This window comes from Myotis yumanensis, unplaced genomic scaffold (genome assembly GCF_028538775.1).
Source record: "Myotis yumanensis isolate MYYU_CA2020_CCGP unplaced genomic scaffold, mMyoYum1.0.hap1 SCAF_16, whole genome shotgun sequence".
NCBI classification, from domain to species: Eukaryota; Metazoa; Chordata; class Mammalia; order Chiroptera; family Vespertilionidae; genus Myotis; species Myotis yumanensis.
The window spans coordinates 20536892-20563578 of NW_027223767.1; the positions used below are offsets into that span (position 1 = coordinate 20536892).

The window sequence follows — 26687 nt, forward strand, 5'->3', positions numbered from 1 at the left end:
TAGTAAACTCCCAAGTATGTATCTGCAGAAGACTCCCAGAAACTCAGCAAAAAACAGGCAGCTGGAAAACGAAAGAGATAACAGAGCTTTCAGAAGACAAGAAGAGCTAGAGAGATGGAGGTGGGAATTCAAACCCACTAAAATGGTTGAGCCTTGAAATTCAGTTGGGATTCCAGAAGAGCCATGCTTTAAGAATAAGGGCCAAGGCCCTAGCTGGTTTGGCTCAGTGGACAGAGGGTCAGTCTGTGGACTGAAGGGTCCCAGGTTCGATTGTGCTCAAGGGCATATGCGTGGGTTTCGGGCTCGATCCCCAGTAGGGGGAGTGCAGGAGACAGTCAATCAACGATTCGCTCTCATCATTGATGTTTCTATCTCTCTCCCTCCCTTCCTCTCTGAAATCAATAAAAATAAACAATTTAAAAATTTAAAAAAGGAAAAGAATAAGGGCCAAGGCCTAGTAATAAGGGAAAACTGATGTCAAGTAGCCCTAAGAAAGGTTAAAACAAAGCCTCTCAAGGTGATTCACCAGTATTTTATCAGCTTGCCAAAATAATAATAATAACAACAACAACTGTTTTTAAGAAAAATAACATCATTCAAAACATCTACAAATTCTCCTTTATAATGAAGCAATCAAAAATTATGTCATGCAGCCCAGCTGGCATGGCTTAGTGGTTGAGCATCGACCTATGAACTAGGAAGTCAGAGTTCGATTCCTCCTCAGGGCACATGCCTTGTTTGTGAGCTCAATCCCCAGTAGGGGGCATGTAGGAGGCAGCCAAATCAATGATTCTCTCATCCTTGATGTCTCTCTTTTCTCTCTCTCTCTCTCTTTCCCTCTCCCTGGCTCTCTGAAATCAATAAAAGTATATTTTTAAGAAATTATGTCATTCTAAAAAGTGGACCAAATACTGAAAAGGGAAAAACTAAAAATATAAACAGACCCAATGGGGATTCAGATGTTGGAGTTGCCAGAGACTTTTTAAAAAACAAACAAAACGGGAACCCAATAAATATTTTAGAAGTAAGATATACAAGAAAAATTGCAAAAAGAAAGCTGAAAGACAGAGTTGAAATACTAAGCATTTTTTACATTAGTATTTGAGAAGTGGTAAAAGTGCCAATTTAACGAAAGTAAATCAAGAATATATCCATTATAATCGCTATGGTAACAGAATAAAATACATTATCAAAAGGTTAATAGAGTTAAAACTTGTATTACTCATGTCTTTTTGTGTACTATAATTTGACATCTGGGGCCTTGCTAACAAAAAAGTCTGCCATTCCCAGGTTTGGCTAATTCCTAGACTCTAGACTAGAGAGAGTAAACAAGCACATCTTACATATACAAATCACCAATCCAGAGCCGGTATCTTCAATGACTCGCACTCTGAACCCCCATCTCCCGATCTAATCGGCATAGGCCAAGTAATGGACAACTAGGGACAGCCTCTATACTCCTGCCACTCCCGTTTCTTCCCACAGAAATCACAATAAAGGTTCTTGCCCATGTATTTCCCTTGATTCCTCTGCCTCCTCAACTAAACCAGTACTTCATGTGTCCCCCTTTTGGCATGATATACTTCCTTTCCTTGGGATCTGTGAGTTTTACAAACTATCTATTCTTTTCTTTTTTACTGTTAATCCTCACCCGAGGAGATGTTTAGAGAGAGTGGAAAGGGGTAGGAGGATATAAAAAGAGAAACATCGATGTGAGAAAGAGACATCAATTGGTTGCCTCCCACACACACTGGGAACGAATCTGCAACCCAAGTACTGTCTTTGACCAGGAACCAAACCTGTAACCCTTCAGTGCATGAGCTGAGGCTCTTCCACTGAGCCACAGTGGCCAGAGCACAAACTATCTTTCAATGGCAGTTATTACCTGACCTGTTGGCTTCCTCATATGTGAATAATAATAAAACCTATACTTTAAAACAAAAATAACAATATATACTTGACTAATTCAAAAGATGACAAGAATGAGGAGGAATAAAGGGAGAACAGATAGGACAAATAGAAATTAAATAGAAAACAATAAACTTATGCCCAGCTATATTAGTGACTGCATCAAATATAAATATGTAAAATATTTCAATGAAAACAACGATAAGATAGAGAAAAAAATTCCTTGACACTGGTCTTGGGAGCAATTTTCTGAATATGACACCCAAAGCACAAGCAACACAAGCAAAAATAAGTAAGTGGGACTACCTCAAATTGAAAGCTCTGTACAGCAAAAGAAAGAATCAGCAAAGTGAAAAGCAATATATGGAATGGGAGAAAATATTTGCAAATCATCAAGAAAAAAAGAAGAGAAGGCTCAAATAAAATCACAAATGAACAAGAAGTGAAAACCGACACCACAGAAATATAAGGAAATAATACAAACAATTACATGTCAACAGATTGAACAACCTGTAAGAAATGGATATATTTTTATATTTTTTAAATACACTTTTATTGATTTCAGAGAGGAAAGGAGGAGAGAGAGACAGGGGTTCTCAACCTGTGGGTCACGAACAATGAAAATACATCCTGCATATCAGATATTTACATTAGGATTCATAACAGTAGCAAAACTTCATTATGAAGTAGCAACGAAAATAATTTTATGGCTGGGGGTCACCACAACATGAGGAACTGTATTAAAGGGTGGCGGCATTAGGAAGGTTGAGAACCACTGGATTAAAACATCAATGATGACAGAGAATCATTGATTGGCTGCCTCCTGCATGTCCCCTATTGGGGATCAAGCCCACAACTCAGGCATGTGCCCTTGACCGGAATCGAACCTGGGATCCTTCAGTCCACAGGCTGACACTCTATCCACTGAGCCAAACCAGCTAGGGCTGGATATATTTTTAGAAACTCACAATCTTCCATGGTTAAATTGGGAAGAAACAGAAAATCTGAACAGACCAATAACTTCTAACAAAATCGAATCTGTAATAATAATAGTAATAATAATAACTTCCAACAAGCAAAAGCCCTTGACCAGAGGTTTCACAGATAAATTTGACCAAACATTCAAAGAAGAATTAATACCTATCCTTCTCAAACTATTCCAAAAAACTGAAGAGGAAGGAAGGCTCACAAACTCAATTTAGAAGGCCAGTATTACCCTGATACCAAGACCGGACAAAGTCACTACAAAAAAATAAAATGATAGGCCAATATCCCTGATAAACATAGATACAAAAACCTCAACAGAATAACAGCAAATCAAATTCAGCAATATTAAAAAGTTCATACACCATGATCAAGTGAAATTTATTCCTAGGATGCAAGGTTGGTTCAATACCTGCAAATCAAATTAATGCGCTACACAACATCAACAAAATGAAGAATAAAAATCATATAATCAGCCCTGGCCAGTTATACTCAGTGGTTAGAGTGCATCGGCCCATGGACCGAAGAGTCAAGGGTTCGATTCCTGGTCAAGGACATGTACCTTGGTTCCAGGTTCCCCAGCCCCAGCAGGGGTGCGTGCAGGAGGCAGCTGATCCGTGTGTCTCTCTCACGTTGGTGTTTCTCTCTCTCTTGCCCTCCTCTTTCCCTTCCACTCTCTCTAGAAACCAATGGAGGAAATATCCTCAGGTGAGGATTTTTTAAAAATCATATGATCTTATCAATAGATGCAGAAAAAACATTTGACAAAATCCAACATCTTTTTATGATAAAAACTGTCAGCAAATTGGGGACAGCGAGAACATATCTCAATATAATAAAGGCCACGTATGACAAACCCATAGCTAATATAATCAGTGAAAAGCTGAAAGCTTTTTCTTTAAGATCAGGAACAAGGCAAGGATGTCCACTCTCACCATTTTTAGCACAGTATTAGAAGGCCTAGCCGCACAATGAGACAAGAAAACAAAATAAGAAGTATCTCAATTGAAAAAATAGAAGTAAAACTGTCATTATTTGCAGTAGACATGATACTATATATATATTCAAGATTCTGCCATAAAACTAGTAGAGCTAATAAATTAATTCATTAAGTAACAAGACACAAAATTAATATTTAGAAATCGGTTGCATTTTAAGACATCAATAATGAACTATTAGAAAGAGAAATGAACAAAACAATCCCATTTACAATTGCATCAAAAAGAATAAAATACCTAGGAATAAATTTAACCAAGGAGGTAAAGGACCTTTCTCAGAAACTAAAAGATACTGAAGAAAGAAATTAAAGAGGATATAAATGGAAGGATAATACGGTGCTCATAAGAATGAACATCATTAAAATGTTCATACTACCTAAAGAAATCTGAAGATTCAATGCAATCCCTATTAAAATACCAATGGCATTTTTCACAGAATTAAAACAAGTAACCCTAAAATTCACATGGAACCACAAAAGACCCCAAATAGCTAAAGCAGAGCAATCCTGAGAAAGAACATAATTGAAGGTAGCATGTTACCTGATATCAAAATATATATTACTTACACTAGCCAAGATATGAAAGCAGCCTGAATGTCCATCGATAGACAAATGGATAAAGAAGATGTGGTAACCCTAACTGGTTTGGCTCAGTGGATAGAGCGTCAGCCTGCGGACTGAAGGGTCCCAGGTTCGATTCTGGTCAAAGGCATGTACCTTGGTTGCGGGCACGTCCCCAGTAGGGGGTGTGCAGGAGGCAACTGATTGATGTTTCTCTCTCATCGATGTTTCTAACTCTCTATCCATCTCCCTTCCTCTCTGTAAAAAAATCAGTAACATATATTTAAAAAAAGAAGATGTGGTATACAGGTACACATAAACAATGAAATATTACTTAGCTAGCCATTAAAAAAGAAAGAAAGAAATCTTGCCATTGCAACACAAATGGGCCTAGAAGGTATTATGCAAGGTGAAATAAGTCAGACAGAGAAAGGCAAATACCATATGATTTCACTTACATGTGTAATCTAAAAAACAAAATAAACAAAAAACCCAGAAACAAACTCATAGATACAGAGAACAAATTGACAGTTGCCAGACAGGGGATGAGGGTGGAGGGATGGGTGAAAAGGTGAAAGGGATTAAAATTTACAAATTTCCAATGATAAAAATAGTCATAGAGTTGTAAAGTACAACATAATTAATAATGTATTAATTACTTATTAATTTAATTAATATATAGTTATTTTAATAAATATGGTATCTGATGGGTACTAGACTTATGGATTGGTCACTTTGTAAGGGATATAAATGTCTGATCACTATGTTGTACACTTGAAACTAATAATATTGTATGCCAACTGTAATTGAAAAATAAGTAACAAAAAAGATCAATACACATAAATCAGCTGTATTTCTATACAGCAACAATGAACAATCTAAATGGCAATTAAGCAAGTAATTCCAATTACAACAGTATCTAAAAGAATAATAGACTGATGAATACATTTAAGCAATGAAGTTTAACACCTATACACTGAACATTGCTGAACAAAATTAAAGAATCTCTAAATGAATGCTTAGAAAGACATCCTGTATTCATGGATTGAAAAATTTAACACTGATTCACAAGTGGAAACACAGAGGAAAATATATAGAGCTTCCAACCACCATTTATGAAGCCCTCCACCTGCCAGACATCAAGTTTTTTCCTAATGTTTATGCATTGCTGAAGGTCCTATGTATTCTTCCTGTGATGAAGGTTGAGAATGAACGCTATGAAAATGGGCGAAAGCGTGAAGCTCACGACTAACCTTTGAATAGCAGGAGTTTTAAGTTTACTATTAAAAATCTGTAATGAATTGCCGAAACCGGTTTGGCTCAGTGGATAGAGCGTCGGCCTGTGGACTGAACGGTCCCAGGTTCGATTCCGGTCAGGGGCCTATACCTGGGGTGCGGGCACACCCCCCGTGGGGGATGTGCAGGAGGCAGCTGATTGATGGTTCTCTCTCATCGATGTTTCTAACTCTCTATCTCTAGCCCTTCCTCTCTGTAAGAAATCAATAAAATATATTTTAAAAAAATAAAAATAAAAAATAAAATAAAATAAAAATCTGTAATGAACAGTTAAATTACCAGATAGTGAAAGAAACGTGAGCTTGCCAAACAAGGATTTCAGTGTAGATTTTGTCTTTACTCGATAATCTTAAACAAGTTACTGTTAAACATTGAAGGAAGAACCTGCCTTCCACATCTGGGTGTTGCTGTTTACATTTCTTTGTTGAGCCTATATCTTCATTAGCTTTTTAGCAAGTATATGTCGAACACTTTTGTTTCATGGTCAAGCCAGGATCAGAGGCCATGGATACTGACAACAGATTGGTCTGTTTTATTCTGTCTTTTTTCATGATTATATCTACGGCCTCGTCTTGATTTATAAGCAAAACCTAGTCCTAGACAATCTACAAAAATGTGTTTTGTAGTTTATCTAGGAATAATACAGAAAATATTGCTGTTATTTTTGGTGAAGAAAGTCAATTTTGTACAGTTTATTTCGACGTAAATAAAATGTGAATTTGTTTCTTAAAAAAAAAGAAGAAAAATTTAACACTGATTCAGATACCGATACTACTAAACATGATCTATACATTTAAGCAATCCCTATCAAAATTCCAACAAATTTTTTAACAGAAATGGAAAAGCCAATCCTGAAATTCATATGGAATTACAAGGGTCAAAAATAGCCAAAATTATACTTAAAAAGAACAAAGTTATTCCTGACTGCAAACTTACTACAAAGCCATATTAATCAAAATGGTGATATATTAGCACAAAGATGAATATACAGACAAAGAGAATAGAACTGAGAGTTCAGAAATAAACCTATACAATATGGCTAATTGATTTGACAAGGAAGTCAAGAAAATGCAATGAGGGAAAAATAATCTCTTCAACAGATGGCACTAGAACAGTGATGGCGAACCTTTTGAGCTCGGCGTGTCAGCATTTTGAAAAACCCTAACTTAACTCTGGTGCCGTGTCACATATAGAAATTTTTTTTTTAAATATATTTTATTGATTTTTTACAGAGAGGAAGGGAGAGGGATAGAAAGTTAGAAACATCGATGAGAGAGAAACATCGATCAGCTGCCTCCTGCACACTCCCCACTGGGGATGTGCCCACAACTAAGGTACATGCCCTTGGCCGGAATCGAACCTGGGAGCCTTGAGTCCGCAGGCCGATGCTCTATCCACTGAGCCAAACCAGTTAGGGCAATATAGAAATTTTTTGATATTTGCAACCATAGTAAAAAAAAACTTATATTTTTGACATTTATTTTATATATTTAAATGCCATTTAACAAAGAAAAATCAACAAAAAAAATGAGTTCGCGTGTCACTTGACATGCGTGTCATAGGTTCGCCATCACTGCACTAGGATAACTGGATTTTCACATGCAAAAAAATAAAGCTAGACCTCTACCTCACAACACGTACAAAAATTAACTCAAAATGGATATAAGAGCTAAGAACATAAAACTCTTAGAAGGAAACACAGGAGTAAATCTTCATAATCTGGATTTGGCAATGAATTCTAAGACATGACACCAAAAGTACAAACAACAAAAGAAAAAAACAGATAAATTGGTCTTCATCTGAATTTAAAACTTTTGCATATCAAAAACATTTTCAAGAACGTGAGAAAAACTAGAAAATGGGAGAAAATATCTGCAAATTCTGTATCTGATAAAAATTTAATATTAAGAATACATAAAGAGCCCTAACCGGTTTGGCTTAGTGGATAGAGTGTCGGCCTGTGGACTCAAGGGTGCCAGGTTCGATTCCGATCAAGGGCATGTACCTGGGTTGTGGGCACATCCCCAGTAGGAGATGTGCAGGAGGCAGCTGATGGATGTTTCTCTCTCACTGATGTTTCTAACTCTCTATCCCTCTCCCTTCCTCTCTGTAAAAAATCAATAAAATATATTTTTAAAAAATAAAAAAATATATATATCTACACTAATAAAAGAGAAACATGGTAATTGGCGTACAACCGCTACCCTTCCCATTGGCTAATCAGCGTATCCTTATGCAAATTAACTGTCAGCCAAGATGGCGGCCGGCAGCCATGCACTGAAGCGAGCAGGGAGGCTTGCTTCCTCCAGGAACTGCAGACTCCAACGTTCCCCGCCTCACTTGCTGGACTCTCAACTGCAACTCTAAGCAATTATTACTATGTTGCAAATAAGAAGCTAAACAAAACCGGCTTTCAGTCAGCCCCGGACCGAAACATTGTATCCATGTTTTCAGCAGCGAAGCCTCAGAGCTAAAGCTGGCCCAGAATAAAAAAAAAAAGAAAGAAAGAAAACAAGGAGCGGTTGGGAGCTTTTAGTCAACTGCCAGCGGGAAAACAGCCCTCAGCCCCTCAGCCATCCTGGCCAGGCACCCCAGTGGGGACCCCCACCCTGATCCAGGACACCCTTCAGGGCAAACCAGCCGGCCCCCACCCTTGCACCAGGCCTCTATTCTATATAATAAAAGGATAATATGCCTCCCAGCACCGGGATCAGTGGAGCAGCGAGGCTCCCGGCACTGGGATCAGCGGAGCAGTGAGGCTCCCGGCACCGGGATCAGCGTGACAGGGGGCAGCGCCCAAACCCCCTGATCAGCCCTGCTCTGTGCCTGATAGGGTTCGGTGCCCCAACTCCCCAATCAGCCCTGCTCTGAGCCTGACCAGGGGCTGCACTTAGGGATTGGGCCTGCCCTCTGCCACCCAGGAGCAGGCCTAAGCCAGCAGGTCGTTATCTCCCGAGGGGTCCCAGACTGTGAGAGGGCACAGGCCGGGCTGGGGGACCCTCCCCCGGCGAGTGCACAAATTTTTGTGCACCGGGCCTCTAGTATAGTTATAAAAAAATAAAAAAAGGATACATAAAGAACCCTGAGGCATCAACAACAAAGACAAAACCCTAACTTTAAAAAAATGGGCAAAGGACTTAAATAGACATTTCTCCTAAGATATATAAATGGCCAATAAGCACATGAAAAGATGCTCAACATTATTAGTCATTAGGGAAATGCAAATCAAAACCACAAGATACCTCTTCACACCTACTGGGAAGGCTACAATCAAAATAAAAGAAAATAGGCATTTGTGAGGATATAGAGCAGTGATGGCGAACCTATGACACCTATGTCACCTCTGACACGCAAACTCATTTTTTTGGGTTGATTTTTCTTTGTTAAATGGCATTTAAATATATAAAATAAATATAAAAAATATAAGTCTTTGTTTTACTATGGTTGCAAATATCAAAAAATTTCTATATGTGACACGGCACCAGAGTTAAGTTAGGGTTTTTCAAAATGCTGACACGCCGAGCTCAAAAGGTTTGCCATCACTGATATAGAGTAACTGGAACTCTGCTACATGCTGGTGGTAATGGAAACAGTGCAGACACTATGATGTAGTTTGGCATTCCCTCAAAAACTTAAACATAGTATTACATGTGATCTGATATTTTCACTCTTAGGAACACAGCAAAATTTAAAAACAGGGAATGAAATAATTGTATGCCAAAGTTCACTGTAGCATTTACTCACAATAGCCAAAAGGTGGACACAATCTAGTGTCCACCAATAGATGAACAGATAAACAAACCATAGTATATACACACAATGGAATATTATTCAGCTATAGAAAGGAATGAACTACTAATAGATGTTACAACATGGATGACCCGTGAAGAGATGCTAACCACTGTAAGTGATACAAGCTACACATGAAAGTAACAAGTATCATATGATTCCATTTATATCAAATATTAAAATAGGCAAATTATAGAGAAAAAGTAGATTAGAGGTTATCAGGGGCTGGGTGGAAGGGGAAATTTGTATTGCTAATAAATACAGAGTTTCTGTTTGAGGTGATGAAAAAATTTTGAAAATCAATAGTGGTAATGGCTGTACAACATTGTGAGTATAATGAATGCCACAAACTATATACTTAAAAATTGTTATTTGATTTCTTTTTAGCATAAAATACACACATACACACTAAGAAAAAGATACTAGCTCATATCCTTCTGCCAAATAATAATCCTTCATTTTCACAACACTAAAATTGACTCTGTATGGGACTTTACAGAAGTCAAGTGTTCTGCCATGTTTAATTCTATAGCAAGACAAGTGATAAAACAATGAGCTAAAAATTCTAAACATGTGCTCAGCCTATGTGGCTTAGTGGTTGAGTGTCAACCTATGAACCAGGAGATCAAGGTTTGTTTCCTGGTTAAGGTGCATGCCCGGGTTGCAGGCTCGATCCCCAGCAGGGGGTGTGCAGGAGGCAGCTGATCAATAATTCTCTCTCTCATCATTGATGTTTCTATCTCTCTCTCCGTCTCCCTTTCTCTCTAAAACCAATCCTATATAATAAAGAGGTAATATGCAAATTGACTATCACGCCCTCACACAAGACAGCCACAAGATGGCCGGCAGGGGAGGGCAGTTGTGGGTGATCAGACCGGCAGGGGAGGGCACTTAGGGGCGACCAGGCCAGAAGAAAAGGGCAGTTGGGGGCAACCGGGCCTGCAGGGGAGGGCAGTTGGGGGGGCCCAGGCCTACAGGGGAGGGCAGTTAGGGGCAACCAGGTTGGTAGGGGAGGGCAGTTGGGGGCTATCGGGCCAGCAGGGGAGGGCAATTGGAGGCAATTGGGCCAGCAGGCGAGGGCAGTTGGGGGCGATCAGGCCAGCAGGGGAAGGCAGTGGGGGCAATCGGGCTGGCAGGCAAGGGCAGTTGGGTGTGATCGGGCCGGCAGGGGAGCAGTTAGGTGTTGATCAGGCTGGCAGGGGAGTGGTTAGGGGGTGATCAGGCTGGCAGGCAGAAGCGGTTAGGGGCAGTCAGGCAGGCAGGCAGGCGAGCAGTTGGGAGCCAGCAGTCCTGGACTGTGAGAGAGATGACCAACTGCCGGTTTATGCCTGATCCCTGTCGAACATCCCCCAAGGGGTCCCAGATTGGAGAGGGTGCAGGCTGGGCTGAGGAACACCCCCCTCCCCCCCCCCCCCCCCCGCCAAGTGCATGAACTTCGTACACCGGACCTCTAGTAAAAATATATTTCAAAAAAATTCTAAACATGTAAGGTAAAACAAAATAATATTCTTTCGCATTTCTCAATAATCCAAGAAGCTCAATAAATAAAACTATTATCATATTATACACACACATCTATTCAAGTGACCATAAAATGTACTATGGCCTATATCTCTTTGTATTATTGCTTTTTACTCTGCCAGAACTGGATATTAAGTAAATATAAAGGCTTACTGGTCACTGACAGTAAGCCTTTAACACTTACAAAATACACTGCTCCAAAGCTTCCATGGCCAATTTCTCTGAGGTCTGTGAAGAGCTTCTCTGGATCTTCTTTGAAGAAGAGCTCTGCAATTTCAGGGTCCTTCAGGCTGCCTGCTCTGTTAGTTGATGGCATCCTGCTGGGCAATCAGCTGTTTGATTCTAATTTTGTACTTGCTATCCCAATCCTTGGTTCATCTGTATGAATGAAGCCACTTTGGCATAACCTATTGTAGAGAAATGAGAGAAGAAGAAAAAAGTCAGGGAAAGCAAAAGCTGCTAAGAATAATTAGTGTAAGATTATTTTCTAACAGCCCATATAAAAATCATCTCAGGTCTGGAAATTCACTAAGAAGGAAGTATGGCCTACTAATACAGTAGTTCCTAAACCTGGTTCATTATCTGAATCACTTGTGATGCTTTAAAAAAAAAAATTCCTACTATATCTAGCATATAAGTATATACTATACTTACACTTCTAAAGTTAAATATTTTTATCTTGAAAGATTTTCTGTATCAGGACTTAAATATTTATCTAATCCTATGCAATGAGGATTAGATAAATATTAATTTAATACACAGACTATTAAAAACATGCACAACTCAAGATGTACCTATAGTACGTTTCTAAAAACAGAAGAATCCCGTCTATTACTGATCTTCAAATATAAGAAAATACACAAAATATTTAATTCAGTAAGCTATCTTTCTTTTCCTTTAAGATACTATATGCCAGTTTTCAATCAACTCTAATATAAACATTCCAAAGTAAAAATGCAATGGGAGAAAGTAATAAATTTAACACAGACACTGGTTCCCCCTAAAACTGATTTATACAAAATATGGCCTTTAACATATCTGATTCATTAGATAAGTAAACACTACAGTAAATTCCCTGGTAGTTCTGCTACCAGTTCCTTTGTATCTTATTATCCAATTGTAAAAATGACTCTCATAATTAAAAGGCTGGGTTCTGGAATGATATTACCAGGATATGAATCCTGACAACACTATTTATAAACTGTGACTTGGGTAGCCTCATTTTCCTAATCTTTAAAGTGAATAACTTATACAGTAGTTGTGAGGTTTAAATGTTATTAAATATAAGCACAGATTAATATTCTGATACAGTAAGCACTACATTAAATGTTAGCTCAGTGGTTCTCAACCTTGGCTGCACATTAGAATCACCTGGGAATCTTTTTAAAATCCTAATTTCTGGGCCTCATCCTCCAGAAATTCTGTTTCTTTGTTATGGGGTGAGGCCACACATTAGTAACAAAGAAATAGAATTTCCGGAGGATGAGGCCCAGAAATCAGGATTTTAAAAAGATTCCCAGGTGATTCTAACGTGCAGCCAAGGTTGAGAACCACTGTGTTAGCTATTTTAACTTGCTTAAATTCACCAATTTAAAGAAAAAAACTCCAAAATTGATTTCACTAGGCTTCTAAGGAAAATTAAGTTCCCCATGTCCCCTATATAACTTTTTTTTCATAATGTATTTTTATTGAATTCAGAGAGGGAGAGGGAGAGATAGAAACATCGGTGAAAGAGAATCATTGATCGGCTCCCTCCTGCACACCCCTCACTGGGGATCAAGTCTGCAACCCGTGCATGTGCCCTGACTGGGAATCGAACTGTGACTTCCTGGTTCTTAGGTCGATGCTCAACCACTGAGCCATGCTGGCCGAGCCCCCCTACATAACTTTTAAGCAGCTGTCTCATTTTTAGGAAGTCACTGAACCAATTTTACTTCTTACTAGAAAACTTTCATAACTAAATAATACACATTTACATGTCTTTTGTACCTCCCTAAATTAACACTGCACTGCAATAAAAACAGTATTGTTAATTGTTATTTGTATTCCATTTCTAACATACTTTCAAGGCTGCACCATATACTTTTACCAACTTCCCTGCTCTGGAATTTGCATGGAACAAAGTGCTTCAATTACAGTTCTTTCAAGAATATATGACCATAGGAAAGTCACTTAACTTCTCATTCCTAAAATGAGATTGGACTAAGTTCAATATAAAGTGGAATTATTTATCTACCTATACAAAAAATCTTCAATGTTACTCAAGACCTTATTTAATAACTTTGTACCCTTATTTTACATTAAAATTTTCAAGTTCCATATCCTTTCTTACCTGCTTAAGAAATTACCACATAAAACCTTAACTCTAGTAGGAAGAGCTGGTCACTCTCACTTCATGCTTCAAAAAATCCTGCAGTATTTACTACATTATATTGCAATTATTTAACTCTCTCCCTTAGACAGGTAGGCACAATGTGTCTCATTCATTTTTGTATTGCCTCTCTGTCCTACACCCTGCCTTCTACAGTTAATATTACATAAATATTTGTTGAACTACAAAGAAATACTTAATTATTCTCTCTATATCACCACTAACAATGATCCAATTTCCACAATTATTTACTAGACAAACATCATCCTATATAATAAAAGCCTAATATGCAAATCGACCAAACTGCTGAATGACTGGCATAACGACCAGTCACTATGACATGCACTGACCACCAGAGGGCAGACGCTCAATGCAGGAGCTGCCCCCAGCTTTCAGGCCTCAGGCCAGCCAAGGCATGTGCCAGTTGTGGAGCCACTCGATCGCCCCACCAGTCGCCTCACAGAGGGAGGCAACCTGCGGCAGCGGTGGGGGGCAGGGCCAGTGAGCGAGTGGTGCCAGGCTGGCCAAGTTGGGCCCCCAATCACTCCACTGGTCTCCCCACAGATCAGCCCTGATCGCCAGCCAGGCCTAGGGACCCTACCCATGCACGAATTTCATGCACCGGGCCTCTAGTAAGACTATAATATGCAAAATATTAAAGTTAATAGTTGACTGAGTAAATTTATAAGGATAGCACCATCCAAAACATTAGAGAAACAAGAAATAATGAGGAAATTAGAACATTTGCTCTACCAAATACCAAAAGATAACACAAAATTACCATCGTCAGTACAATAATAAAAATAGGACAAATAAATCAATAACCTGAACGTTTAAAAAAATCCACGTATGTGTACCTTGGAATTTATCATATAATTAAAGGAAAAGAAATGTGTAAAATTTTATCATTTTATAGTTATAAAAAGTACAGCCCCATGCCCCCTATGTAACTTTTAAGCAGCTGTCTCATGTTTAGTGAAGTCACTGAACCAATTACATAAATATTACTGCTAAATGGATTAAAGCTGCATCTCAAATCCATGATAAAAAATTAGATTTTGCATAATTAAGAGTTGCTGGGAGACACCAATAGCTATTTAGGGAAAAAATATATATAAAATAACACCTGTTCCTCAAACTGGACATCAATTACGTATGGGTCAAAAATACAAATATAAAAAATGAAACTAGCACAGCTGATGCGGCTCAGTGGTTGAGCACTGACCCATGAACCAAGAAGTCACCAATTCAATTCCCCGTCAGGGCACATGCCTGGGTTGCACGCTCAATCCCCGATAGGGCGTGTGCAAAAGGCAGCTGATCAATGTTTCTCTCATAGATGTTTCTATCTCTCTACCCCTCTCCCTTCCTCTAAAATCAATAAAGATATATTAAGAAAATGAAATTATACAAGTACTAGAAGGAAATATGATCAAGTTCCTCTGTGATTAGGGAGAAAACATGCCTATGATCCAAATCCCAAACAATAGGGAAAAAGTGATATATTTAATGATTAAAAAAGAAAACTTGAGGAATCATGGAAAAAGATACTCTAAATCAGCGGTTCTCAACCTGTGGGTCGCGACCCCTTTGGCGGTCGAATGACCCTTTCACAGGGGTTGCCTAAGACATCCTGCATATCAGATATTTACATTATGATTCATAACAGTAGCAACATTATAGTTATGAAGCAGCAATGAAAATAGTTTTATGGTTGGGTCACACACAACATGAGGAACTGTATTTAAAGGGTCAGAAGGTTGAGAACCACTGGGAGTCTAAACAAAAAGACAAATGAATTTGGGAAAACTTTGAAACTTATGTTTATAAAGGGTTAATAACCTAATATGTATCAGTTCTTAAAAATTTATCTAATCCTGATGCAGTGAGCCCATCAGCAAAATGGATCAAAATACACAGACTATTAAATACATGCACAACTCAAGATGTACCCATAGTATGTTTGAAAAAACAAAGAAGACAACAACCTGATATCTTTAATATATAGTTTCTATAACCTGGCAGAGATATGGGTAGTTCAAAGAAAAAAAAAGGAAACCATTAAATATATGAAACTGTTCAACAGCACTCAAAGTAAGAGAAATACAAAATAAACTATATTAAGATTCCATTTTGTACCTATCAAAATGGCAAAAATTCACCACATGCTGATGGTGGGGTGGAAGAGAAATATGCTCTCTCATGCATTAGTAGTGGTAATATAAAAACAGTACAAACGCCCTGACCGGTTTGGCTGAGTGGATAGAGCATTGGCCTGCGGACTCAAGGGTCCCGGGTTCGATTCCGGTCAAGGGCATGTACCTTGGTTGCGGGCACATCCCTAGTGGGGAGTGTGCAGGAGGCAGCTGATCGATGTTTCTCTCTCATCAATGTTTCTAACTCTCTATCCCTCTCCCTTCCTCTCTGTAAAAAATCAATAAAATATATTTTTAAAAACAACAACAACAACAACAAAAAAACAGTACAAACTCTGGAGAAAATTCCAGAAAAATCTAGCAAATTCAATATGCATTTACCATTTCACACAAAAATCCCATTTTAAGAAATCCATACCAGAGTTACTTATACAAAATATAGGATGGGGCAAAAGTAGATTTATAGGTGTGAATATGCAAAATACATAGTTTATTCTTATATTACTATTTATTTGTTCTTGTATTATTTCCCATATTTTCATAATTTGATAAATGAACGTGAGGAACTGGAACTCATTACATTGCTGATGGGAGTGTAAAATGGTATAACCATTTTGGAAAACAGTTTAAAAGAAGTTTATTAGGTTAAATTAACATTTACACATGATAGAACAATTTCTTAAATAGTTATCATTTACTCAAAAGAAATGAAAGCACCAGGTACACAAAAATATTTGTACACAGCATCTTTATTCATAACTAGTAGCCCAGTGCACAAAATTCGTGCACATTAAAAGGGAATTAGCGGAGATATTTTAATATTGCTATTTGCCCTTTCTCTATAATAGAAGTGTGAGAGATGAAAGGAAATTAGTAAAATGTATATGAAAATAATATGTAAATTTATTAATAAATAAACAGTAACAAAAGGATATAACAACAACAGAGGCATGACATAAAAACAACAAAAACATGATATGAAAATAACAAAAACATGATATAAAAACAACAGTGATGCAAACAATGACTGATAAAGTGATTAAACTTATTCTAATATCTCCCTGTACACCACATTAAGAGTGAAAACACTTTCAGAGTGCTTGACTAATTTCCCTTGTGATGAAGTATATAGAACTTTAACTGTAATGTCACATGCTCTTCAAACTCAAGAGAAAGCAACATATAACTGACCATGTGTGAAAACAGGTTCAGGTAGGAAAATTCCTACTCTGTCTAGAGTTTGTCCTTGTGATTTATTAATAATCACCGCAAATGCTGGCATCACCGGAAACTGTCGTCGAATTAATTTAAATGGGAGGCTGGTGTCAGACAGGGACAAATCAATTCTTGGAATCAGAACAACCTCTCCCTCTGCAGATCCTGTTAATACTTCAGCTTCGTTAATGTTAAATCTGGTACCACTATAAAGACCCCATTTATTATTAAGATTTCTCAATAGCATGATGACTGCACCACTTTCAATTTTAATTTATGACACAGCATTCCCGAAGGAGTAATACTATTAAGAAATTTGATGGCAAAATTTTCCTTTTCAGCATCATCTGTTGAATCAATGGAATCATCACTCAAATATGTGTGAAAAACTCCATCAAGTATTTCCAAAATTTCTTAATTTAATTTTTGAATGTGCTCATTTTTTTGGACAAAGAATTTCATGTTTAGATATATTTTTAATATTATCTATAGATATACTATTCCCAAAGGTAGCTTCAATAATAAATCCATTACAAATCATTTCACAGGGGATTTCAATAATATCCATTCCTAAATGAAAACTGCTATCAAGTTTGCCATCTCCAAGTTTTACTAACTATTCACTATAAGCAGAATCCTCTGATCTCATATTTGTTTTAAGAGACAATTTATTGAAACATCCCAAAACATTACAGTACTTTAAACTCATTTGTACTATGGCCGATCCCATAGCATGCGGCACAATACTGAGACATTGTCGAAAATCCCCTCCAAGAAGGACGACTTTCCCACCAAATACAACATTCAAACTCATAATTTCTCTTAGTAATCTGTCTATGGCATTTATAGCATGACTGGATGCCATGATGCATTCATCAATAATGAGAAGTTGGGCCTTTTTAATAGTTTTAGCAACTTCACTGTTTATATCGAGTCTAGAAATTGAAGTTTCATTTAATGGAATTGGTCATTTATATTGGGAATGAAAGGTTCTTCCACCAAGAAGTAAATTTGCAGCAATTCCTGTGGGTAAAACAGTACCACCACCACCACCTCTAATATATGTATTAAAACTTTATTGTGGGGAGCCGCTACAGTGTTTTGGACAGGTTCAAGCCTTGGACTGATGAGAGGGCACAGTCTTCTCATTGCCACGTGCAAGTCCCAGCTTGGAGGGCAGGGCCCTCCCAGCACAATTATAGCCAACAGCTATAGTTGTAAGCTTGAACCTATGGTCCAAACATGTGGCCTCACGTGCCTGAGTGATGGAGGCTTGATAGAGTTCAGGTGCATGTAGTTGAGTAGGACTGAAACCCAGGAGAATGTTGTAAACATCTTGGTCACGCCCTTACTTTGCCTCATGGCATCTGCTATAAAATAAAGACACGGCTGTGGGCGTGGTCACTGTCTCTCAGAGAAGCAGTGTCCCACCGAGACCCAGATTTCATTCTCTTGTCTGTCTTTTCTAAGCCTTTCAGCCGCCCCCACTCAGGTTCACCCTTGGCCGTGCTGGTGCGGCACACTTTATAAAGATATGCCACCAGGCTCCGAGGGCGGGTTCCTGCCTCAAACCCCACCCTTACAGGAAACAGCTCTGGGAAACAGCTGGGGGGAGGGTGCAGCCGTTTCCAAGACAATCCCTGCGGGACTGACTTCCTTCCGCTTGGTCGCACTTCTGGCCGTGATGTTACACCCAGGGTTTTTATTAGTACAGATAACCCAAAACTGCAAATACAAATGTCTACCAACAAATACATGTATAATAAAATTGTGGTATATTCACATAATGCAATACTAGTCGCAGCAATAAAAAGAAGTAAACTACTGATAAATGTAGCAACACTTTCAACAAATGTTGGTGAGGCAACTGGATAACCTACATTCAAAAGAATGAATTTGAACCTCTATTTCACACCACATATAAAATATAAGTCAAAATGGACTTAAAAACTCTTGGAAGAAAACACAGGTGAAAAATCTGCATGACCCTGGATTAGACAACAGTTTTTAAGATATGACATCAAAAGCACATATAATTTTTTTAAAAAAAGATAAATTGGACTTATCAAAGTTAAACTTTTTTCTCTAATTTTTCCATTCATATTTTCATCAAGAAGGTGGAAGCAAATATTTGCAAATCATATATTTGATAAGGGCCTAGTATCTAGAATATATAATCAATTATTAATTGGGTTAACCCAATTAAATATGGGCAAAGGTAATTGACAAATAAATAAAATGTTTTAAAAATTTAAATGGGCAAGGGATTTGAATAGCCATTTCTCCAAAGAAAATATACAAATGGTCAATAAGCACATGAAAATATTCTCAACATCATTATTCATTAAGGAAATGTAAATCAAAACAATAATGAGATATTACTTCGCACCCACTAGAATGACTATAATCAAAGAGTCAAATAACAGGTGTTGGCAAGGATGTGAAGAAATTGGAACACTTGTGCATTACTGGTGGGGATGTAAAATGGTATAGCCTTTGTGGAAAACAGTTTGGCAGTTCCTCAAAAAGCTAAACATAGAATTACCATATGACCCATCAATTCTATTCAGCAAATCCATCCTGCATTTCCCACCCTAGATAATGGCACCGCTATTCTTTATGTCTCTGAGAAGAAAACTAGATATGATTTTTGAATTTTTTCCCTTCCTCTTTTCCTCTTCTATCATCAATCTAATAAAATGGTAAATCCAGCCCTGACCGGTTTGGCTCAGTGGATAGAGTGTCGGCCTGCGGACTGAAGGGTCCCAGGTTGGATTCCAGTCAAGGGCATGTACCTTGGTTGCGGGCACATCCCCAGTAGGAGGTGTGCAGGAGGCAGCTGATTGATGTTTCTCTCTCATTGATGTTTCTAACTCTCTATCCCTCTCCCTTCCTCTCTGTAAAAAATCAATAAAATATATTTTTTAAATCCAACAGACTAGAATCTCTTCCTCTATCCATAGTTCAGGCTTTAACTATATCTTACCTAAACTAATGCATTAACCTCCTATCTGGACTGTTTCTAGTTTAATTCTCTCCAATTAATCTTTCATATTGTTTTTTTGATTTTTCCAGTAATATTTATTAAGTACAAATTAGGGTAGGAAATTCCTTTTTTCCCCCAATATATTTTTATTGACTTCAGAGAAGAAGGAGAGGGAGAGAAAGATAGAAATATCAATGATAAGCGAGAATCACTGCTCAGCTGCCTACCGCAAGTCCCACACTGGGGATAGAGCTGGCAACCTGGGCATGTGCCTTGACCAGGATCTAAACTGTGACTTCCTAGTTCATAGGTCAATGCTCAACCACTGAGCCATGCTGGCTGGGCTCTATTTTAATATTTATTTTTCTATATATTCTAGTTGTTTACATGCCTTACGCCCCCAGGCTATCTATAATAATAGAAGCGTAATATGCAAATCGACCAAACGGCCGAACAGCAGAATGACAGTCCAGACGTCCAGACAACCATACTATGACACGCACTGGCGCCAGGCCAGCCAAGGCGGGTGTGATGCGATTGGTCGGGGGGCCCCGCCATCACCCCATGATCACCCCACAGAGGGAGGAGGCCCAAGCCACCCACTGCAGGGTGATCGATAGGGGGGCTGCCCAGCCTGTGGCGCTGCAGCAGGTGAGCGGGGCCTCCCTCTGCAGGCGATTGATTGCGGGGCTCCCGGACTGTGAGAGGGCGTAGACCGGGCTGAGGGGGGACCCCCACCCCCCCCCCCCGCCCAAGTGCATGAATTTCGTGCACCGGGCCTCTAGTCTATATATATAAAAGCCTAAGCGACCAAACAACCGGTCAACCAGTTGCTATGATGCACACTGACCACCAAGGAGTAGACGCTCAATGCAGAAGTTGCCCCCTGGTGGTCAGTGCACTCCTACAGCCAACCTCCTGCTGCCAGCCAACCTCCCATGGTCCAGACGCCCCCCCCCCCCCCCCCTCTTGATCGGCCCCAATCGCCGGCCAGGCTGAGGGACCCCACCCTCGAATTAGTGCACTGGGCATCTAGTATAGATTATAAAGTTCTGGAGCACCTTCACAAAACCTGAGAGTATCACATAACCAATCAAAACAAATGTTTGTTGAATGACTTTTAAATTGTTATTTTATATTTAGATTAGCCCTTTTTGTCCTCTTTTTACTAGTGTTTTCCCCAGGATATATTCTCAGTTCTGCCATTCTCCAAAGAAGAACTATCCTAACATACTTTTCCTTATTTACTTTCTAGATTGAAGAATCTTTTCACATTCTTTTACTAGCTATAATAACTAAGAGTCAAACTCTATTTACATTATTTTTTATTACCAGTAACTCAAGAGATAACAACTGTAATAAAGCCCTGGAAAAGTACTCACCAGCTGTTAAAAGGGACAAAAGAATGGGCAGCCCATTTATTTACCACACAGAGAAAGTTCAATGGTACTATAAAATTATATGTATTTGACATCTCTTGGATATCTTAAAGGCACTTCTAATAACATTATCTAGTCATTCAACCTCATCTTTCTGAGTGTCTTATATAAAAATAAAGTGTATCCACTTCAGCAATTCAGAACCTGAGTTACTTTTGATACCCTCTATTCCTTCATTCATAACCCAATCCATTACCAACTCTTGTAGATTTGTCCTAAATCTTTCTCAAATTGTCCCACTTTCCTCCACATGCATAATCAATCACTTCCTTAGTCTCTCCAGGCTACCACTTTATCTTACTCAGGCTACTTACTATAACAACCTCCAAAAGGGTGCCACTGTATCCGCTCTTGGCCCCGCCCTCTCCAATCCATTTGATCTACTACAACCATAGTGACCTTTCAAAATGCAAACCCAATTATGTCATCCCCTCTATTTAAGTATTCCATGCCTTTACACTGTACTTTGGCTGAAACAAAAATCCTTAACATAATGTTCAAGGGAATTACATGGTCTGACCCTACCCATCTTGTTAGCCTCATCTCCTTCCAATTTCCTGTGCTCTGAAGACACAGACCTCTCAAGTTTATCATCATGCTCCTCTTTCCACAGAGTCTTGAACACACAGTAACTAAGAGCACAAGTTCTGGAATCAGATTATCTAAGTCCCCAAACTGGATCTGCCAACATACTAACTGCTGGCAGTTAACTTGTTGGGCAAGTAACTTAATAGCTCTGACCTCAGCTTTCCCATCTCTAAAGGAGGGGAAATGATACCTGTCACGGGGATTTGAGGAGGGTTAAATGAAATGTTAAGAACACAGAACATAACCAGTAAGCACTTCATGCCAAACTCCTCTCCTTTTTTCAATTTCTGGTTATCATCTCTAGTGGAAAACTCAAATTATATTTGAGGCTCAGAGAAATTAAGCAATTTGCTCACTATAACACAGCTAGTAAGTAACAGGGCCATATTTCTACTATACCTTAACTTTCCCCACCCAACTCTTCTTCGAGGCACAATTAATTGTGTGTGTGTGTGTGTTTAACATGCATACTCCTGGGCCCCTCATCAAACCTAAATATGAATTGCTCAAAGCGTGCCACAGGAATCTGCAATTTATTTTAATAGGCAGCTTTTTCTGGTAAGCCAGAGGTTGAGAGTCACTGGAGTAGAATAATGAAAGCTAACACAATTATTGAATGTAAATTTTTAAAAAATGAATAACATAATGATCAAGCAAATATTACACATCTATGTCCTTAAAAGTAACAAAGCTGCACTGGCTGTATGGTTCAACTGATTGAGCGTTATCCCATGCACCAAAAGGTCACCTGTTCTGAATCCCAGTCAGAGCACATGCCCAGGTTGTGGGCTCAGTCCCCAGTAGGGGGCGTGAGGAGCAGCCAATCTATGTTTCTGTTTCTCTCTTTCTTCCCCTTCCTCTCTCTCTAAAGTCAATAAAAACATTTTTTTTAAGTAACAAAGCTATTTAATTGAATCTACTATTAAATCAAAGTTGGTTATAAGCTGAGACTACTGGCAGGTTTTGTTCAATAATTTCTGGATAGGAGAATCTGAGAGATAAAATACAACTGTCTTAAGATTATTTCCAATATGATATTCTCCCTAGACCTAGCTTAAAAGTGAAAGAGGCAACAATTTAAAATATACACAAATTGGCCTATACCAAATCATGCCCAAAGCTAAGAAGAACTAATAAGCAAAGTATGAACTACTTTGGATTCTTTAAGACACAACCTGCTCTCAATTCTCCCCATTATAAATTCCACTATATAAAGATCTACTTTTCAGTTACATTTCTAAGCTTTCTGCCCTCCCTACTATTATCAAAAGAAAAGACAGATATCCCAGTTTAGCAATATACATGGTTTATGGCTTTCCTTCCAATCATCACACAACTGACTAGACAACTCATTAACTAATATTTAGAGACAGAATGAGTAAAAACACAAATCCTGACTCTTTGTCATTTTCTTGTTCAAATGGAAGATAAGCACTTGTGAGTTTTCCAAATCTCTACATAGCTTTCTTTTAATAATGAAGTAAAAATACAAGAAAAAATTGAATTATTTTACTATCAACAAAATCTGGTGTATTGAGTTGATCTTAGATTTATTTCCTTCAAAAATAAAAAAAGAGCACAATGTTTGACATATATAAACAGACTCAGATAATTGAAGATCAAAGGTACCTTATATATCTTTAAGTCATCTATGTCATGGATGAGGGCCTGAAGGGTTGAGTGGCTTGCCTAAGGTTACAATCAATAACAGAACTGGAACTAAAAATCTAAATTAACTGAATGTGCACATCTTTGGGATGTAAAAGGGAACTGGAATACCCAGAAAAAGCCCATGTAGCCCTAGCCGGTTTGGCTCAGTGGATAGAGTGTTGGCCTGTGGACTGAAGGGTCCCAGGTTCAATTCCGGTCAAGGGAACATGCCTGCATTGTGGGCTCGACCCCCCACTAAGGGGAGCACAGGAGGCAACTGATCAATGATTCTCTCTCATCATTGATGTTTCTATCTCTCCCTCTTCTCTTCCTCTCTGAAATCAATAAAAACATATTTTAAAAAAAGAAAAAATAAATCCCAAGAAAGAAAGGCTGCTCTGTGGAGTAGCCCACTCACTGTAAAAAAAAAAAAAAAAAAAAAAAAAAAAGAACAGATGAGTGCATGGTTTCTAAGAGTTGGGTGGGTAAGAAAAAGAGGTGGCTGTGACAATAAAGGATAGACAAGTAATCCTTATAATGGAACTATTCTGTATCTTGACTATGATAGTTGTCATACTAATCTACACGTGTGATAAAACTGCATAGAACTAAATATACCTAACAAGCTCACACACAAAGGAGTGTAGGTAAAATTGGTAAAATCTGAATAATAAGGTCAAATGGAGTTGTAGATAACAAGAAATGTTAAAGCAAGATCCTCAATCCCAAAGAAAAAGTTACTAAATAGAAACTGGGATCTTCACAAAGGAATGAAGAATAGTAGAAATCATAAATAATGTTATAAATATTAAAAACTTTAAAAATAACTTAATTATTTTTAAAATATAATAAATTGTTTAAAGCAAAAATAACAACAATGTAATCTAGAGTTTTTAACATATATACAAGGACAATGTTTGACAACACTAGTTCAAAGGATTAGAGTGGAAAACAGAAGAATGCCATTGGAAGCTTCTTACATTATATGTGAAGTGGTATAATATTATTTGAAGGTGAAATGTGACAAATTAAAGAGACTTATTATAAAAAACTATGGCCTATTAAGCCAACAATGGAGATAAAATTGAATAAATAAATATACTCAAGCCAAACAAAGATAGGGAAGGACACAGGAACTGCCAAAAGATGGGACAAATAGAAAATGAATAGCAAAAAGGAACAAAAGACTCCAAATAAAATACAAAGAGAATGTATTAAAAAACAGAAAAGCAAGACCCTTTTTAAAAAGTCAATTTTATAGAGGCCCAGTGCACAAAAATGTGTGCACTCGGGAAGGTCCCTCAGCCCAGCCTGTGCCCTCTCGCAGTCTGGGACCCCTCAGGGAATGACCACCTGCTGGCTTAGGCCCACTCCCCGGGGGATTGGGCCTAAGCTGGCAGTCAGACATCCCTTTGGCAGCCCAGAAGCCCTCGAGGGATGTCCACTTGCCAGCAGGGAGCAGGCCTAGCTGCAGTTGGACATCCTTAGCGCTGCTGAGGAGGCGGGAGAGGCTGCCACCACCACTGCTGTACTGGCAGCCGTCAGCCTGGCTTGTGGCTGAACAGAGCTCCCCCTGTGGGAGCACACTGACCACCAGAAGGCAGCTCCTGCATTGAGCATCTGCCCCCTGGTGGTCAGTGTGTGTCATAGTGACCAGTGATTCCCAGTCGCTCTACTGTTAGGGTCAATTTTCATATTATCCTTTTATCATATAGGATAGAGGCCTGGTGCCTGGGTGGGGGCTGGCTGGTTTGCCCTGAAGGGTGTCCCGGATCAGGGTGGGGGTCCCCCTTGGGGTGCCTGGCCAGCCTGGGTGAGGGGCTGATGGCTGTTTGCAGGCTGGCCACAGCCCCTTCAGGGTGGGGGTCCTTGCTGGGGTGCCTGGCCAGCCTGGGTGAGGGGCTGAGGGCCGTTTTCAGGCTGGCCACATCCCCTTCAGGGAGGGGGGGGTCCTGCTGGGGTGCCTGGACAGACTGGGTGAGTAGCTGATGGCTGTTTGTAGGCTGGCCATAGCCCCTTCAGGGTGGGGGTCCAAAAAATAAAAAAAATAAAAAAATAAAAATAAAAAAAAATAAAAATAAAAAGTCAATTTTAGAAAGCTGTCAATAAGAAACTCACTTTAAATATAAAGACAAAAATAGATTAATAGTAAGAAAGATATATCATGCAAATACTAAGGTTAAGAATACTGTAGTAGCCCTCAAATATACCCAAAAGAATTGAATGCAGGGCTCAAAGAGATACTTATACGCCAATGTCCATAGCAGCATTATTCACAATAGCCAAAAGATATAAACAACTGAAATGTCTATCAAAAGACGATGCCGAAGCCAGTTTGGCTCAGTGGATGGAGCGTCGGACTTCAGACTGAAAGGTCCCGGGTTCGATTCCAGTCAGGGGCATGTACCTGGGCTGCAGGCACATCCCCAGTGGGAGATGTGCAGGAGGCGGCTGATCGATGTTTCTCTCTCATCGATGTTTCTAACTCTCTATCTCTCTCCCTTCCTCTCTGTAAAAAATCAATAAAATATATTTTTTTTAAAAAAAGATGAATGGATAAACATGTGATATTTACAAACAATGGAATATTACTCAGTCTTTAAAAAGGAATGAAATTCTTGAGACATGTAACAATACGAATAAGACATGAAAACAGGATGCTAAGTGAGATTAGCCAGTCACAAAAGGACAAATACAGGGTAGGGCAAAAGTAAATTTATATATTTTTGTAAGAAAAATAATACACTATTTAATAAATAATAATGCAAGAATAAACTCTGTTTCGTGTACTCACAACTGTAAACCTACTTTTGCCATGCCCTGTACTGTATGGTTCCACTTATGTGTGGTACCTAGAATAGATAAATTCAGAGACAGAAAGTAGAATAGAGGTTACCAAGGGCTGGGAAGAGGGAAAAAAAAAATGACAGTTATTGTTTGGTGGATGTATAGTTTCTGTTTGGGATGATAAAAAAAGTTCTGGAGCCTGGCCAGCCTGGTTCAGTGGTTGAGCTTTGACCTATAAACCAGGAGGTCATGGTTCAATTCTTGGTCAGGGCATATGCCCAGGTTTCGGGCTCGATCCCCAGAGGGCGGTGTGCAGGAGGCAGCCGATCAATGGATGATTCTCTCTCATCTTTGATGTTTCTATCTCTCTCTTCCTCTCCCCCCTTCCTCTTTTAAATCAATAAAAATATATGTTAAAAAAAAGTTCTGGATATGAATA

General features: G+C 38.8%; 1 protein-coding gene across 1 annotated transcript in view; it reads right to left on the minus strand.

Moving 5' to 3' along the window:
- The window catches only part of TAOK1 (TAO kinase 1), a 113408-nt gene that overhangs the window by 76311 nt on the left and 10410 nt on the right, over positions 1 to 26687 (minus strand). Inside the window, exon 2 of the mRNA XM_070394497.1 lies at positions 11241 to 11463. Within this exon, the coding sequence (XP_070250598.1) occupies positions 11241 to 11372 (132 nt within the window). The 5' untranslated portion in view covers positions 11373 to 11463. The remainder of the gene's footprint in view (positions 1 to 11240; positions 11464 to 26687) is intronic.